The following is an 18,205-nucleotide window of genomic DNA, read 5'->3' as shown; positions in this document are numbered from 1 at the left end:
GTCAAACTAATCAGTTTCTTTTTCCTAATTTTACGAGCTCGTTATTTGACACATTCAGAGCTGAAGATCAGCAAAGTAGATACATCATGAATGTAGATATTCACAAGTATGCAATGACCACTGTCTTCTTTTATGATCATGTTCAGTAGCCAGTGATATGCAGCCCCTAGAGAATGTATTTTACGTTTATAATCCCTTTTATTTCACACACCATTTGTAGATCTTATATCGATACTGATCCGGTGATTACGCAATGTTTGTAAACTTATTCTAATTTCAAAACAAATAGTCAAAAACTAACTCCATGAACCGAGGAGAGAAAAGCTCTCCATCTAATTAAAACCATAACCAAAGACGCTAATATCAACATATTCCATCTCTGGCATCAAAATTTGCAAAAGAAATAAACACAAGTCTTCATCGTCTTTGAGGAGAAGAGAACACAAGCCATGGATTCTTTAAGAGGCCAAGGTGGGATTCAGATGCTTTTAACTGCTGAACAAGAAGCTGGCCGGATCGTTTCTACACTAAAATTTTTGAAGCTTAAAACTTTAGAATTAAAAAAAAAAACATTTTCTAAAAGATGAATGTTTTATGTTTCTAGGTATTTTTATTAGTTAATAATGATAAATTACAAATCTCAAATATTTAATTGTACTTATTCACAAAAATACTATTACTGAAAATTAGTAAACACAAAACAATACATAAATTTTCAAAAATTAATGTGTTTTATTAATATGTGTAAAAACATATAAACATACATCTTTTAAGAACAGAGAGTATATTTTAATTTGAAAAGTTTTGGAAATCAAAAGTAAATGTTTCATTTGACTATCTACATGGTTAGCTCTGCCGTTTCTTGGCTCTATCACTAAGATTTTAGTGTTAAATCATTTTTCATTTTTTCCCTTTTATTTTTGATGAATGAATTCGATGATCAGCTAAACTAGCAAGAATGAAGCAAGCAAAAGACGAGGCTGAGAAGGAGATGGAAGAGTATCGGTCCCGTTTAGAAGAAGAGTATCAAACTCAAATCTCTGGGGTAATCAGCACAAAAACAAGAACTAGCTAGTGGGCTTGATTTTTGCACTCATTCTTTACCTTTTATTGCAGACCGAACAAGAAGCTGCTGCAAAACGTTTAGAAGAGGAGACAGATGGAAGGATCCAGAACCTTAAGGAGTCTAGTTCAAACGTCTCTAAGGAGATCGTCAAGATGCTCATCAAGTATGTTATACCACTACTGGAGCATGATCCTCAATATAGCTCCTTATTTTTGTTGCTATGTTACCATTTTACCCTCAATTCAAGAGTTTCTAGTGTGATGATTAGTTCCTCTTTCTATCATATTATTTTAACGATTTGGCATGAATAAAACTGTCCAAGAAAAGTTTGGAATTGTCTTCTGATGAATCCACAAACCAAGTTACACATACGAGTGTAGACTACTGATACATTTATCAATATTTACCAACATGGCCACACAATCATCACAGCGGCTATGATCAAATTCTAAAGTACACACAACAATTCTTCACAATCATTGTGGATTGTGAAGTGAACCTTCGCGATGACAGAAGTTAATTCGTTGTTTAGAGACCATCCACTTGCAAACATTTATGTTCCATTACCTATAAAAAAAATTAAAAAGGGTTCAAGAGTCGTGAAGCCAACTCAAATCCAACACAAAATAGAAATGTAGATATCCTTTGGAGTAAATTTATGAATAATCTAATAACAAAATATTAAGAGAAATTATTGGAAAAAATGGTTTTAGAAATTAAAGAATCCTTTTAAAAAAAAAAACTCTCTCTCTCTCTCTCTCTCTCTCTCTCTCTCTCTCTCTCTCTCTCTCTCTCCTGTTTGTGGCCCGAGATCTTAAAAGAAAGAGGAGGATCAAAGTTGACTTTTTGAGATCTGGGTTTGGAGAAAGACAGATTCTTTCTTCATTCTTTCTTTCAGCTCCAGCTCGAAAGTTTATTAAGGTAAAATGCCACTTTGACTCTCTTAACTCGCTACAAGTGTCTCTTTGTAACTGCTTTTTTATGCTTGGAAAGCGAATCTGAGATTTGTAGCTTTTTAGACTTTACTTTGGTCCGAGAGAATGCTCACCAGACTTTCACTTACATAAAGACTTTAGTTAAGTTCTTACGTTTACTAGAGAGTACTAGTGAGGGCTGAGAATCACGGGAACAACGTGCATTGCTGATTGGAGTCTTGTTCTTAAAAATTAGTTTGAAAACGTTACTAAACCTCTCCGTGTTTTCCGGTCCGAATCCTCAACTTTGTTATGTTCTCAATAAGAAAAGCTCATATCTTTCTTCTTCAGACAGTGCTAATATGAAATAAAGATTCCATCTTTGTATGCCTTTCAACTTGAAGAGAGGCGTGATTTGGTTTCAGCTTTCAAATGGTTGAGGCGCAGAAGAAGAATTATCATCAAGGGCCACCACGTCACCACACATCTCTCAAGAATTACTTATGGTCGTCTTGACAGTTTCAGTGTACAGCATATTGAATTGGTATGAAAGGATGATTCTTATCGATGATACAAGCTCTGTTTATATACAGAGAATGAACATGATGTACAAGGGAGAATATACAGAAGTTAATATACAATATACAGAGAAGATGCGAAAGTCAATGGACAATGATTTAGGTGATTTGCTTGATCTGTGTAATTTGGTTTCCTTATTCTATCACACCCCCTCAAAACGGACGGCCATGAGAGAGTCCGATCTTGATAGCCAATGTGTTGAAACGTGCGCGTGGGAGAGGCTTTGTGAGGGCATCAGCTAACTGATCAGTGGAGCTGACATGAGTTACTCTAAGTTGACCACTCTGAACAAACTGCCGAACAAAATGATAATCCAAAGCAATGTGTTTCATTCGCGAATGAAAAACCGGGTTTGCAGCAAGATACGTTGCACCAATATTGTCACAGTAAAGTACCGGTTTAGTAGAGACAGAGATCCCAAGTTCAGTTAAGAGCGATGATACCCATCAAAGCTCTGAAGTGGTGGATGCGATAGTTCGACACTCCGCGTCGGTGGAAGAACGAGCGACCCATGTTTGCTTCTTGGATGATCAGGCTATGGGATGGCTTCCAAAGTAGACAATGTACGCACTTGTGGATGTGTAATCGTCTTTGTTTCCTGCCCAGTCAGCATCAGTAAAAGCATGTAAATCATTCTGGTTGCTGGCAGGGAAGTAGATGCCACGTGACTGAGTTCCAGACAGGTAACGAAGTACTCGTTTCACAGCAGACCAGTGTTCAGTCGTGGATCTATGCATGAACTGAGATAATTTGTTGACGGAGAAGGAGATATCAGGTCGGGTGAGGGAAAGATATTGTAAGCTCCCAACAATGGTGCGGTATTCTGTAGAATCGTCCAATTGATGGCCAGAGAGTAGGGTCAGCGAAGAATTAGACTCCATTGGTGTTGCAACTGCTTTAGCATTAGTCATGTTCGCCTTATGTAATAAATCTGCAATATACCGACTTTGTGTTAAGTGTAAGCCTGCAGAAGTTCTACTGACTTCAATACCTAAAAAAAAGGTGAGATCACCCAAATCTTTTAATGAAAAACGAGTAGATAAGGATTGAATAAACCGTGATATTTGTGTAGGACTGTTGCCCGTGATGATTATGTCGTCAACATAGACGAGCATATAGAGCAGAATTCCATCCAGGTTATAGATGAAAAGAGAGGCATCAGCGACAGAGTTTTTGAAACCGGATTGTAACAGGAAGCTCTGTAACTCATTATACCATGTCTGCAAACTGCTCCAGGATTGTCTTTGTCTTGAAATCCTTGTGGTTGCATCATATATACCTCCTCATCGAGATTACCTTGTAAGAATGCGTTGTTAACGTCAAGTTGACGCAAAGGCCATTGACGAGTAACAGCGGTGCTTAGGACTATGCGAATAGTAGCTAGTTTCACAACCGGGATGAACGTGTCTTGATAATCAATGTCGGGCCTTTGGGCGTATCCTTTTGCTACGAGTCGGGCCCTGTATCTCTCTACTGTGCCATCAGGTCGTCGCTTGATTGTGAACACCCATCGACATCCTACAACATTAGCAGCAGCAACAGAGTTAGTTAAATCCCGTGTATGATTTCGAATATGAGAATTTATTTCTTCAAGCATGGCTTTACGCCACTTTTCGCTTTTTAAAGCCTCTGCTTGTGTGGAGATTGAGCTTCTGGACAGGTTTCTTGATGCGATTGCTGGTGCGAACTGGCTGAGCTGGTGGTGCAGGGGGTTGTTCTGTTACTGTTTCTGTAACTTCCGGCTGTGTTGGAGTAGAAGTTACGTCATTAGTTGATGGCTGTGGTTGAAGATCTGCAACCGGAGGTATTGTTGACGACGATGGGTTCTCAGAAGCAGAGGAGGTCTGTTCTGGAGGTTGTGATAGTGCCATTGGTGCAGGAGTGATCGTCGGAGAGTGATGACCATTTATCTGCGGAATAAGAGTAACTAAGGGAGAAGAAGAGGAGGTGCCATGATCCACGCCAAGAGTATCATCCTGCACTGTAATTGGTGATGAAATAGCAAAAGGAAATACATTCTCATGAAACATGACATGCCGTGAGGTATAAACTCTGTTAGTACTTCTATCTAAACATAAATACACACTCTGCGAAGGAGAATAACCTAGAAACACACAAGGTGTGGATCGAGCTTCTAGTTTATGTGAGTTGTAAGGCTTTAACCAAGGAAAACAAAGGCACCCATAGACTCTTAATTTTTCAAAATTCGGAGGATAACCATAGAGACTTTGAAAAGGGTTATTAAAATTCAGATTAGGTGTTGGCATTCTATTTATTAGATACACAGCCACACCAAAAGCATAGGTCCAATATGACTGTGGCATTGAAGCATGAGACAAAAGTGCTAGACCAGTCTCAACAATATGTCGATGACGTCTCTCGTATGCGGTGGACTGGTCATATGAGATATACCATGACTAGAGAGGAACGTCCTTAGACCAATGTATTCACCCCTATTGTCGGTATATAAGGTTCTCAGCTTGCATTGAAATCGATTTTCAACCAAGCTTTTAAACCTTGTAAACACTTCAGAAACCTGTGATTTCTGCTTTAATGGATACAACCAAGTGTATCGAGTAAAGTGATCAACAAAAATTACATAATATTTAAAACCATCTACTGAAATAATCGGTGAAGTCCACACATCAGAGAAAATAAATTCTAGTGGTTGCGATGATTTTAAAGATGAAGTTGTGAAAGGTAACTTATGCATTTTATTATTAGAGCAAGCATAGCAAGGCTGACCCATTAAAGCATTCGAAGAAACAGGTAAACTAAATTGAGAAATGATTTTAGATAAGATAGATAATGCCGGATGACCTAAACGAGAATGCCAATCTGTTAAGGTAGCTTTTACTGTGGAAGCAAAAGCAAGAGATGGAGGTGTAGAAGACTGCGACTTAGGCCATTCATACGTGCCGGCTTTAGGTGTGCCCTCCAAACGAAGAGCCCCCGTTTCCAAATCCCTGACCTGAAAGTATGTAGGTGTAAAGGTAACCGCAACACCATTAGTCTTGCACAATTGAAAAACAGAGATTAAATTCTTATCAAGAGAAGGAACACATAAGGAACAGAAAAAGAACCAGAGTGCGTAATTGGTAATGTCGAGCCATCACCAAGGAGCACATCATCACTACCAGCATACGGATTATGAGCAGCGAGGTTTCCCAGATCAGACGTCATATGGTGAGAAGCACCTGAGTCTGAGAAGTCTGCATTTGTGGTTGTGGTTGGTGTGACCACGATGTGGGTGAAGCAGCGCCTCTGACCATACGAAACTCAGGACAAAATCTGGTGCTATGTCCTTGGACTCCACATGCTTGACACTTGCGGAGATATGGTTTAGAAAAACGAGCTTGATTTGTGTTGTTGTTACCATATTGACGTGTGTGAGACGAAGTGTGGTTGTTGGAGCGGTGTGAAGTAAAGTTGTTATTGCGATTCTGATGTCGAGGGCGAGCGTCAGTAGCATTGGCCACAATTGGAGTTGCAGCAGCAGTATCAGTGCAGAGGATCATTGCTTCTCTGTTAACCAAACGTTCATACAACTCAGTGTATGGGATAGGAGACGATCCTGACGTCTCCATGGAGAATACGCAGGATTCGGAGAAGAGACTCCATCAATCATGACTGTCATCGGTGGTGCTAATTTTGTGTCCTCGATGAAGTGTTGAAGTTCATGGCCTTCAAGCAAAGCACAGACCTGTCGACTCCACATCAAGTAATTGAGATTCGTGAGTTTAGTAACGCTCGACATGTTAACGGAGAGGAGTGTGCTCTGTGGATCTTGAGTATTGAACACACATGTTCTTTCTGCAGTTGATTCAGACATTATTATAAACCCAGAAAAGAGGAAAATCAGAGACGAGAGATGAAGAATTGCAGAGGAAGAAAAAGAATAAAGAAAGAGAAAAATAGTTTTGGAAGGCGTTGAGCCTAGAGCTCTGATACCATATTGAATTGGTATGAAAGGATGATTCTTATTGATGATACAAGCTCTGTTTATATACAGAGAATGAACGTGATGTACAAGGGAGAATATACAGAGAAGATTCGGAAGTCAATGGACAATGATTTAGGTGATTTGCTTGATCTGTGTAATCTGGTTTCCTTATTCTATCACAGCATTCTTCTCATCTGCACTCACATGATGTCCCCACGGCACAGCAAGATCTCCTCCTCCTCGTGGCTACCTATCCACGTCAGGAAACTCAGCGACGCGGAGGTAGCTGCACGAGCAGTGGTCAGACACATACTCAAAACGCCTCCCTTCATCACCTCCAACTCCAAACTCGCTTTCTTGTTCTTGACTCCTGGTACTTTGCCGTTTGAGAAGCTCTGGGATAAGTTCTTCACGGTAAGTTCCTCAACGAAGAGAGTCTTGCATTTATATTCACTAATATGTTCGTGGTTTTTAATCTGGAAAGGAAGTTCTCGATCTACATCCACCCGACCAATGAACGGCCGGTTCATATCAGTAGCCACTTTTTTGATCGAGAAATCAACAGTGATGAGGTCATTGAGGGTAGAATCTCTGTGGTTGATGCCGAGAAGAGGTTACTGGTTAGTGCTCTTGAAGATCCTCACAACCAACACTTTGTTCTTCTCTCAGAGAGGTAATAATGACTTCAATCTCAAGTCTCCCAACTAAGATCTTCTGCACATGAACTTTATTTCTCTATGCAGTTGTATACTGTTGCATACTTTTGACTAAACCTATAGATATCTACTCTACTCCAACGTCAGCTTCATTCAGAGGTAGATTAATCTCTTTAATCAAAAGAAAAGAGTTCTTTATTAATGTGCACTGACACAAGCTTCCATTATCTATGTTTTTTTCAAGTTTTGTGGATCCTGGTCCTCATGGAACTGGTAGACACATAGAACACATGTTACCTGAGATTGCTAGGGAAGATTTTAGAAAGGGTGCTCAGGTAAAGACAAGCCTTAGTCTCTAAGAGAGTTACTGCTGTTCACTGTTTGTTGTCTTTTTTTTTGTGGTGTCTTTTTCTTCTGGGCCCAGTGGTTCACAATGAAGCGACAACACGCGGTTATAGTGAATCAGTGATGGCTGATAGTCTCTACTACTCAAAGTTCCGTGAGTGTTGTGGAGTAAGTTTTTGTCCTGCAGCTGAATAGAGTTTTGGTTTTTCAGTTCTCTGAGTTCTGATTATGACAAGAAAGTTCTTATGATTTTTTCAGCCAGGGATAGAGGCTTACAAGGACTGTATTGCAGATGAACATTAGTTGCCAACATTCTTCAGTGTGAGGATATGCTCTTCTTAATCATCTTCTACACTCTTCTTAATGCTGAAACATTTTTTATTTGCTGGATCTTCTTTTCAGATGATTGATCCTATGGGGATCTCGAACTGGTCAGCGACGTATGTTGATTGGTCTGAACGAAGGTGGTATCCAAAGACTTGCACAGCAAATGAGATATCACTAGATTTCATGAAAAATGTCACGGTATGGTTTCGAACGTTATGTTCTTCAAAACTGTTATAATAATGAGCTTCTTAATTCTACTTTTTTTCTCGGTTCTCCCTTGTGACCTTGTGTCAGACTGAAGAGATGAGTATACACGGCACAAGTGTGGGAGAGGTATATTCTCTAGCAGATCTCTCTCTTTTGTGGCCACTCTACATCTCTCTCTTTCTTTATACTTTTGAACTTGTGGGTTTTGAAGCATGGAGATGAGCTGCATTGGCCATGTACATGGAACGGGATTACACGGCCTTGTTATCTGTTTGCAAGGAAGTTCCATCCTGATGCTCTTGACACATTGCTTAACCTCTTCCCAAACTTTGATACTGTAAATTTTGTTCCTGATGGATTTTTTTTTTTTTTTTGGTAAAATGTTAAATTTTATACCAAGATATAAAATTTTTGACAAACATTACACAGAGACAAGTAGCAGAATGCACAAAATTAAGCTAACACAAGGACCTAAGGAACAAATTAACTAAAGCAGAAGAAGGATGGACTCCAACTTAGGCATAAACCTTAACGCAGCACCGAAAGACCAAATGACGAAGCATGAACGGAATGAACAATCAGTCGCCACGAGCTACCGGAGAGAAAGACGCCCTCAAACCTTGAAACACACGGCTCCTGCAGCTTCCAATTAGCCCACATGCCACAACCTGTCCCAAGAATCAGTCCCGGACACACTAAATTACCGGACAAATACCAACCCGGCAGCACGAGAAGGATCCCAAATGACGATGCCGTCGTTCAAAGACAGTAGCTGAAGACTGCTGCCTCCGACCTTACACCCATTTAACCTGAGACTCGTATAGAGTAAGGGGACCAGACGGGCACACCTTCTCCGAGAAGCATCCACCAAGTAAACGAGAGAGCTGGAAGCCAAACTAAGGCCTTACCCTTGACAAAGAATCCAACAAACCTCACCTCAGCGAACCTGCCACATAGATGCCATAAGGAGAGAGAGCCGACGATCAAGAGTGCCACACCACCGTCCACCGAGTCCACACTACTTCAGATAGAGACTAACATCTACACACGCCACAAGCAAGCTCGGAGACGTAACAGAGATGGCAGCCACTCCCACGCGCTGCCACTGGACCACCGCAAGAGAGAGATCAACGAAGACTCATATCCTCACACGGACCCAACACGTTACCTTCGGAGACCACCGGAGGTCACTAAAGCAGGAGGAAGAACCAAGAGACCCACGGATCTCAAACCCTAGATCCACGACAAGTACCACTCCGAACCCAGCCACGCGCCACACTGAGAGGGAGACGACCCGAGGCGGAGCTACTCGGTGCCTCACGCATCGTCGACACCCACCACAGAAAACCACCGGACAGAGACTTCACCAACCAGAGCTGTAACCAAACACGAAGAGCGGCGAACCATCCTCAAGCCTACCGGGATCTGCGTGCTCGCCCAGATCTAGCCCCAAATCTCCAGATCTAAACCAGAAAGCTTCGGGAAACACCACCTCCGCCGCAAATTGAGAGAACACAGAGAGACAGAGATAAACAGAGGGAGAGAAGACAGAGGGGCTCCGGCAACAGCCCAAGGGGACGCGGCAGCGCCGGAGAAGCAAGACAACGGTGAGAAATTAGAGAGATGTTAGAGAGAATAAGGATATAGAGAGAGAGAACTTAAACTGTTGATCTACCGATGAGGTTTGAGAGAATCAGAAACACAGATACGCGTAAACAAACGAAGAAATATAACTATTAAAATATTTATACTTAAAAACTGTTGTGGATAAACTTTTTATACTGACTGACCGCACCCCGAAAGGCCCCGCATCCAGGAAAACCCCTTAGAATTTTTTTGGAGAGGTTTCAGTACCACCCGCCGACAGAGTGTCGAACCCGCGACCTCTGGCAGTAGTGTGTGAGAATCCTGATGGATCTTAAATGCCGGTTATACGAACTTAGAGCTGAAATTTTTGGTTATAAAGACTTTCATATTGCTAGTATATATATCACTTTGGTCCGGTCTCTATCAACAAGTTTATGTTATATGACATTGTAACAACCTAAGCTATCAACAAACAGAGAGTTTTGGTACTGTCAAAGTCACTCTCACCAGATAACCATTCATTTAGTTTTGCAAAGAAGAATATTTAAGATATTCAAATTTTATTATCAAATCAAAAGAAAGAAAAAAAAACTCATTAGAATCAAATCATTTTATTGTCAGCTAAGGGCTTGAACATTGTTTCCCATACAGCCATGAACTTTCTGGGATTCAATCATAAAAGAATCAAAGCAAACCAGTCAAGTATCTTATAGCTTGAGGATAATGTTTACCCTGAAGCTTTTGTGGTCTTAGTTTTGTGAATCCTCAAAAGGGGGTAAGCCCCATTCCTCTGGTTTGAAATCAAGCAGAGAGGCTAGAACCTGATCCGCAACGTCACAGTAGGACTTGTCCAATCTCGGATCCGGTACCATTATCACATTCCTGCTCACACACCATCAGAAAAATAATCACATGTTAGCCACTAACTGCTCATCCGTTGAGAGGACTTGGAAAACTGTAACCAGAAACCAACTTACATTCCAGTGTTTTTAGCTGCCATGACACCGGAAGGAGCATCTTCAAACAACAGAGCCTTACGTGGATCTACAGGACCATCCTATATAAACCCACAAAGAAGAGGGAGGCATTATTAGTTTACAAGCTCGTAGAATCTGTGTTTCGATTCTACAGTATTATGTAAAGTAAAATGACCTCAAATCTCCTAGCAGCAGCAAAAAAACCGTCAGGAGCAGGCTTCCCTTGCTTCACCTCTGGATCATTTCCCCTCACTATGTGATGCATCCACGAAAAAAGCTCTATGTGCCTTTGCGTCTTCAGATCAAAATGCCGTGCGTACTGCATATTGGTTAAGGATAACAAAACAGATCAGATACGGCAAAAGTCTAAACGCATTAAAAAAAAAAGAAACTGAAAACGCCATTTGAACTCTCAGTTTTATATTACCCTGTGGCCACACAAATGCAGGACGAAATCTAGTTTATATTAAATGACAAATTCATTATTATTTAAATATGAATTTTAAAAAAAACTCATTTAAAATTCACCGTTAAATAATTGGCATTTCATGCTTTCTTTCTCGGCCGAATAAGGCGACTTCCGAACGATCATATCTTCTTATAGAATCTTTCGCAGATTTTCCCGGCTGGTGTCCACTCCAGCACTGGCTGTACTCATTTCCTTTGATTTTCTGTTAATAGAATAGATTAATAAAGTCTTCTTTTGGTTATATGGAGAATTCGAAATCCAGTAAGTTCTATGGGAAACTTCATTGACGTCTCTTCGTTGGTGATGAATACTGTCCGTTTACTTTTGTTCTCTACAACATCCAAAACAATCTGTCGGTTTGTCTACATAACCGTTTCGTCTCGCATCAATATTGATGGAGTTTCTGTCCGACGATTTGATTGTCTTCGCCGGTTTTCTTCTTTCTGGTATTTACCGCTTATATTAAGAAATTTGGAGTTGCATTTCTCCAAATTTCTTCCTTTGAGTCACCACAGATGGCTATTTATATGGGCTGTTCATTGCGAGTATGTTTTGTATTCTTCTCTCCGAAGGTTATGTCCTCTGATTTCTAAATGGTTTAGAGGCTTATTGGTACATACTCATCGTAATTGGGATCCTGAAATATTATTGGTGGAGAGATGCATAAACAAAGAAGTTTGTGTGGAATGATCAGACTTCCAGAACAACATGAACAATAATCTTTGCTTTGATTTTTGTGGGCCTGGCTCAATGAGTGGAGGAGTTCAGTGGAGATGCTCATTTGCTGTACTCTTATCGCTCGTTTTTAAAAAAACTGGATTTTACTATGATTTAGGAACTAGGTATCCCAGTTTTGGAGGGGCTGATAGTTATAACGGTGGACATCCGACTAGGAATGTTTTTACTATTATGGAATCAGAATATGATGATCGGTTTATGTGTTTATCGTTATCAATAGAAGAATACATGGCTAAAGACTACAGCAAAACATGTTATCTCCTGCAGCGGGAGTGTTTGGACCAGATTGCGATGTAATGGATGGATCAAATCCAAAGATCTTATAATGTACAAAAGGCCTTTGACCACAATAGATGACAGCCAAAACCAAGATCATTTAGACTGTCGACGAAGTTGAAAGTTAGCGTATCAGGACCATGCTTGCAATTGTGTAAGTTGGCATCGTGTTATTACTTTTTCTAGTTTCAAGTACTTAAAAATGTATTTGTTGTTGTGTTTTTTTCTAGCTCTAACAACTATATTCAATTTTAATAAAGATAATCTTTAGCCGGAAAAAAATAATAATTGGTATTTCATAAAAATTCACTTTTACTGAAAATATTTTTAGTTTTGGAGTTTTAAAGTGTCAAGCGATTTTATAGTATTTGGATGGAATTTCTTAATTAAATAAAACTCAAATCTCATGGTTTCAAATAATATTATAAAATGATTTAACAAAAATCACCTTAACTCTTCAATTCGTTGAAATCATCTACACCTATTAAAAATCAAATCACCTCAAACTTTATATTAAATACACCTATCTTCTTTTAAAACATGATGTAATGTGCTGTGTTGAAAAGCAAGGGATGATTCAGCCAATTATTGAATAGAGCACTTCATACAAGGAGGATACATGATTGAGTATAGAGATGTTCTTGTGAACAAATTACTAGTGATTTTGGGATATTTGTTTTTAGGTTAAAATTGGAGGATGAATCCATTTTTGTTGGGTTAGGATGGATAACCCGATAATATTATGGTTTCATTAAGGGTTTTATAATATTTATTGATGTTTAGCATTTAAAAATAAACAAAAAAAGAATATATTTTCTATAACAAAGATAAATCAGAATTTGTTAAGAAGTGAAATAACAAATTAGATTAACTTTGTTTTGGTGGTGAACCCTATATCAGAGCAAAAAACCATGACAGCGACAGAAAAATGAAAAAAAAAAAGAAATGAAAGAAGAAAAACCCCCCAAAAAACTAACTTTAGGCTGAAAGAAAACAATCATTTTTAAAGAAGAAAAGCTTGTTGAGAAAAAAGAGAGACATCGAAATAGAGAATCATGAAGAGGAAAAGAATGAGCAAGACACTAAATAGATCTCCCTCAGAATAAACAGCATATGAAACTGACTAAGAAAAATAAAAAGTTGGCGGAGTGAATTTTTTTGGTTGCTTAATTAACTAGCATGATCATAAAATTTGTTAATTTTCTATATAATTAATGCATAATAAAGCAGTACCACATTGTGACATATTTCCATATGGTGAGTATGTAGTTGTTCACAAAACCAAGAAAAGCTAATAAACTACATGTCAACAATCACTGTTTGGCCTTTAGGCTAAATAATTTGTCCTATTTTTGTATTTTGACATTGCACGACACAATGAGATCTGTTTTAACAACAGTTTAATATTCTTTTTCCAGCTCTTTTAACTTTATTCCACTTAATCGTGACTAACCTATATATAAATTGGATCAAAGTAATACAAACAAACAAAATATAAAGAAGTTTATTAGATAATTTGCAATATCTGATTTTTTAAAGGTGGTGATCGATTCAATGATGTTAAAAATGACATTCCAGTAGTTGATGGTTATGCATAACTGACTGTATATGAAACTGTAACAATTTAACATTTAATCATGAATTGTGTAGATATATGACATTGATATAAGACAATAGAATTAGATCCGTTAATAAACCATTGATAACATAATAAATACTATGCCTTTTTTACAACAAAGAGATTATATTACTTCAAATATTATCATATTTTATATTAGCTAGTCAATTGTCAATGTTAATACATAAAGAGTTAAAAATAGTATATAAATAAAACTAAGTATGTTTAATATACCTAATTGGTGACCATCCAAATCAAGTTGGTGCAATGGGGTAAAAATAAAATTTAACAAAAAGATGATTTCATACAATTTGTAGCATATAATAGCAAATAAGGTTTGGCATGTAATAGCGATCAGCTTATACATATTCAATTGTAGATGTTAACTCTTTTCTTCCACAGTAATTATCCATCTGATTAATGTTACAACACAAAAATAAGATTTCACTGACATGGTATGAATATGAATAACATGTTTGAAAGTAAAATGACCAACTACGTCATATAACACATCATATGCCAATGGTTTATCCAATGATTCTCTTTGCATTTTATAATCCCCACATACAAAAATCCCCAGCACCACCATTGGCTCTTTTCAACTAGCTCCTTTTATTCTTCTCCATTCACTTTAGCCCACTTCGAAAAGTTGATTAACCAAAAAGGAGTAAAAGAAGGAAAGATCACAACTGTCACACTGTAAAAACATAGAATGTTAGAGAAACCTAAGCACAATGAAACATTAAAACACTTAATCTTCATTATTCTTGCAAATGCTGTCCTCAATCTCTTCTTCTTCTTCTCCATAAGGACTGTCCAGAGCCCTCTTCTCCTGCTCGTCATCAGCCACCTTAAAGCTCCCATTCTGACCCCTTAACTTCCCATTCTTCTCGTTTCTCTCCACTTCTTTTCATATCCTCCAACAGCTCCCTCGCAGCTCCCTCCTTGTCCCTCCTATTCTTAATAAGAGCCTCGCCTACGTCAGCCGGCGTGATCTCCGCCTTATCCACCACCCCTTCAAGCTCCTCCAAAACGTCGTCGCTTATGTCCCCTTCCTCGTACCCCAAGTAGTTCCTCAGCAAGATCTTCGCCGAAGCAAACGTACAGTAACTCATGTGCACATGCATATCCATCCTCCCGCTTCTAAGCAACGCAGGATCAAGCTTCTCAACGTTATTGGTCGTGAACACGAAGATCGTCTCGCTGCCACAGCAAGACCAAAGCCCATCAGTAAAATTCAACAAACTGGACAACGTAATCGTTTTCCCATTTCCCGATTCATCTCCTAAACCGGACCCGGTTAACATTATCTCCGGTTCACAGTAAATCGATCGAACAGTCTATATCCTCGATCACAATTATAGACTTCGAGCTCGTCTTCATCAGCAGCTTCCGTGAGCTCGTTTAATTAGTGATACAGTATTTTTTATTATTGCTAAAATCTGATAAGATCATTCTATTACGTGTGTTTATTTACTAATTTGTCCATTTAAAAGAAAAAAGGAAACTTGAAGTCAACACTATTTTATAGTCAACTTTATGCTGTTCGAAGATAAAACACGGCTTCCTATTTAATTTTTTTCTTGCGTCAACTGTATCAACGGATTCTTTCCTTTTTTATGTAAAAGGAAATGTCCGTCCACAAGAAAGACAAGCACTAATAATTTACTTATCATATTTTAAGTTACATACCGAAAAAGGAAACTTAACATTGATTGAACAACTAAAACCTCCAGGACTAGCTCATAGAACCCACACACAATAATCTTTGAATCACGTACTAGAAGAGAGCGAGAAGAAGAAAATCTTTTTAAGAGAAGATGGCGAACGCGAACGAAACAGAAGCCGTACCGTGCGTTGGAGGCTGTGGACTCTTCGGGACGCGAAAGAACAATAATCTCTGCTCCCTTTGCTACAAAAAGAGTGTTTTTGAACACAGGCTGCTTGAACAATTGGCCAATCTCAAACTTGACCTCAAGCCTGAGCCATCAACAGTTCCTCCGACAAGTCCAATAGTAGCCGTACAAGAACCAGTTAGAAAACAGAGATGCGAAACGTGTCATAGGAAAGTAGGGGTGACCGGATTTAGCTGCAGATGCGGACACATCTTTTGTGGGTCACATCGATATCCTGAGGAACATTCTTGTCCTTTTGATTACAAACAGTCTGGACGACTCACGTTGGCCAAGCAGTTGCCGTTGAGTAGAGCCGAGAAGTTGCATAGGTTTTAGTTTATAGTTTTTTTTGTCTTAGATAATTGAATACAATTTTTGATGTATTTTAAATCTTTAAATGATCAAATAATATACACTTTTATTTCCAAGCATAATGATCCAACTAGAAAGCTGAATCGAAGTTGTACATATATCATTCAAGTAACAAAAATGTCATAAAATAGCCAACCTGGAAGTAACATAATATACCTATCTGGGAAGCAAAAGCAATTGAATTATAATTCTGGAGTTGTGAACTGTGATAAGAAGATGCATTGTAGCTGAATAGTGCAAAAACAAATAAAACTTAACAGCAACCAAGTACTGAAAGAGAATGCTAACGATGATGGCCTATGAGTCTTATTTGATAAGGTGACTCCTTCAAGAAAGGGGTCTTGAAATCAGGAGCTGCTTTTGCTGATTGAAACAAACTTCATCACTATTGACCTTGTTTCTTGAAGCTCAAGTCTACATCTGAAACCAAACTCAAACACTTCAACAACATGCCACTTAGCGTAAGCCTTTTGTTCACGTTTCAAAAAAACTTACCGATACAGCAACTTGTTTGGCTTTATCTTCGTTGAACCCGAGCGCCTCCAAAATCTGGCGGCCTGCTGAATCCTTCTGAGACCAAACTCCCAGAAGCAGGTAGGCAGTCCATCCACACCTGTGTGACCAATCAGTATCAGTTGTGCTAGGAAACAAACACAAAAGGGATTTTAGAAAATAATTAAAGATGGTTGTTGTTGTTTATGCAGCACACCAGATTTCTTCTCCTCGTCAACAGCCCAGTCAACGGCCTTGCGAGCCGGTTCGGTTAGAGGAGGGATGCTCAGGGCTAAAGAAGTACATATCTGATTTCCCTAGCAGCTTTATAATCTCCTCTCTCACCTTAAAAAGTGTGACTCCGTTCCCCCTCAGGAAGGAACTTAGCAGCTGTGCTTTGTACCTGAAATAAAAAAAACCGGGAAAACAACAAGGATAACAAAAAAAATTATGATGATAATACCCAATTCTGATGACAAGCACACTATCAAACAACATAAGCATTTCCACAACTGAATACAAAGTTATCGGTTTTTCTATGGTTAAACGAAAGGATAGAAGTAAAACCTTATCCCACATGTCTATGCTCAGAATCAGTTAAGCGGGCAATGAACTTCTTCTTATATTACTGATCTCTCTCAAAACTAAATTTTTTAAGGCTTTTTCACTTTACTATTGTGTAACTGAACTCTCTCCTCTATCAACCAACATAAGGCACTCCACAGCTTACGATACAACAGACTTAGTTGTCTGTGATCAAGAAACACAAAGGACAGGAGCAAAAATTCCCATCCCACATGAATAAACAACCAACCATAATACGCCTAAGCCTTTGCATAATAAGCGGAAGAGAACTCTTCACCACCATTCAACCGCAACAAGCATACATACATTATCCACCAAACTAAACTAGAAGACACATCAAATTAGAAAAAAAAGCTGAAGAAGCCTGAAGCAAACATGGGTCTGGTCGGAATAACACAAACCTTCGACTAAAATACCCATGAGTTTCGGTGCCGGTAGTTGGATACTTGAGTTTCCTAGCCTCCAATTCCCCCATTGCCAGCGATTTGATAGCTCTCGCCGACCATCTAAAATTCAAAAACGGATAAACCTTTCAAAATCTACTCAACGATTCAAAACACATACAAGAATCTCTCAAAAAGAGACTCACTTTGGGATCTTATCCGAAGAAGAACCATTCTCCGGTTGCCTGCAACAAAAATCCAATAAAAAACAATAAAAATAGCTTTCAAATAAAAAACTATAAAAATAGCTTTCGAATCAAAAAAAAAAACTCACTCAGTTGGGACGCTAAAGACGGTGCTGGCCGATGTCAAGAACCGGTGCTTGGAGACAAAGCAGCGGCGCGACGGTTGTGTCACCATAAGCTTCTTACCTAACAGAGAAGGAGGAGGAATCAGGGAAAAAGAGGGAGATGATGTACTCCGCCGGGGAACGACGACGGTCGTCAAAGGGATAAAGGAAAACGTGTACGACGACGCCATTTTCACTCCGACAAGAAGACGAGCCTTTCTTTGGGATGAGTGGATGAGCGTCTCGTCTCGAATGGTTTACTGTGAATCAGCGAACAACGTGTGGAGATTGGAATCGTGGCGAGATTTTTTTAGGATCGCTGAATCAGCGAAGTTTTTTGAGGATTTTAAATCTTTTGGTTTGTAAATAGATAGTACAAGGAAAAGAAGAGCAAACGAAATAGAATACACTAAAACATCATTAAATC

The 18,205-nt window shown here is 39.0% G+C and overlaps 2 protein-coding genes and 2 pseudogenes across 4 annotated transcripts; 3 read left to right on the top strand and 1 right to left on the bottom strand.

Annotated features, from left to right (window-relative positions):
• Positions 1 to 363: 363 nt before the first annotated feature.
• On the top strand, positions 364 to 1,256 carry LOC106299760 (annotated as a pseudogene).
• Positions 1,257 to 1,869: 613 nt separating this feature from the next.
• LOC106297321 lies at positions 1,870 to 9,274 on the top strand (annotated as a pseudogene).
• Positions 9,275 to 15,522: 6,248 nt separating this feature from the next.
• On the top strand, positions 15,523 to 15,933 carry LOC106299815 (zinc finger A20 and AN1 domain-containing stress-associated protein 10-like). The gene has a single exon (XM_013735825.1). It carries the CDS (start codon positions 15,523 to 15,525, stop codon positions 15,931 to 15,933), a length of 411 nt encoding a protein of 136 aa, XP_013591279.1.
• Positions 15,934 to 16,027: 94 nt separating this feature from the next.
• On the bottom strand, positions 16,028 to 18,205 carry LOC106298657 (clp protease-related protein At4g12060, chloroplastic-like). Of its 3 annotated transcripts, none has more exons than XR_001261527.1 (6): positions 17,764 to 18,204; positions 17,636 to 17,674; positions 17,448 to 17,552; positions 16,679 to 16,864; positions 16,465 to 16,582; positions 16,028 to 16,389 (listed from the first exon to the last, which is right to left on the bottom strand). XR_001261527.1 is itself a non-coding variant. In XM_013734797.1 (6 exons), exons 1-5 carry the CDS (start codon positions 17,967 to 17,969, stop codon positions 16,487 to 16,489), a joined length of 504 nt encoding a protein of 167 aa, XP_013590251.1. In that variant the 5' UTR covers positions 17,970 to 18,205; the 3' UTR covers positions 16,029 to 16,389; positions 16,465 to 16,486. The 3 variants fall into 3 exon arrangements, 1 of the variants encoding a protein (XP_013590251.1); XM_013734797.1 differs by having other exon boundaries at positions 16,029 to 16,389; positions 16,807 to 16,864; positions 17,764 to 18,205; XR_001261528.1 differs by lacking the exon at positions 16,028 to 16,389 and having other exon boundaries at positions 16,490 to 16,582; positions 16,679 to 17,552.

Source organism: Brassica oleracea, chromosome C6 (assembly GCF_000695525.1).
Source record: "Brassica oleracea var. oleracea cultivar TO1000 chromosome C6, BOL, whole genome shotgun sequence".
NCBI lineage: Eukaryota > Viridiplantae > Streptophyta > Magnoliopsida > Brassicales > Brassicaceae > Brassica > Brassica oleracea.
Note: the sequence above shows the minus strand (reverse complement) of the source record. Positions and strands in the feature narration are given on the sequence as shown.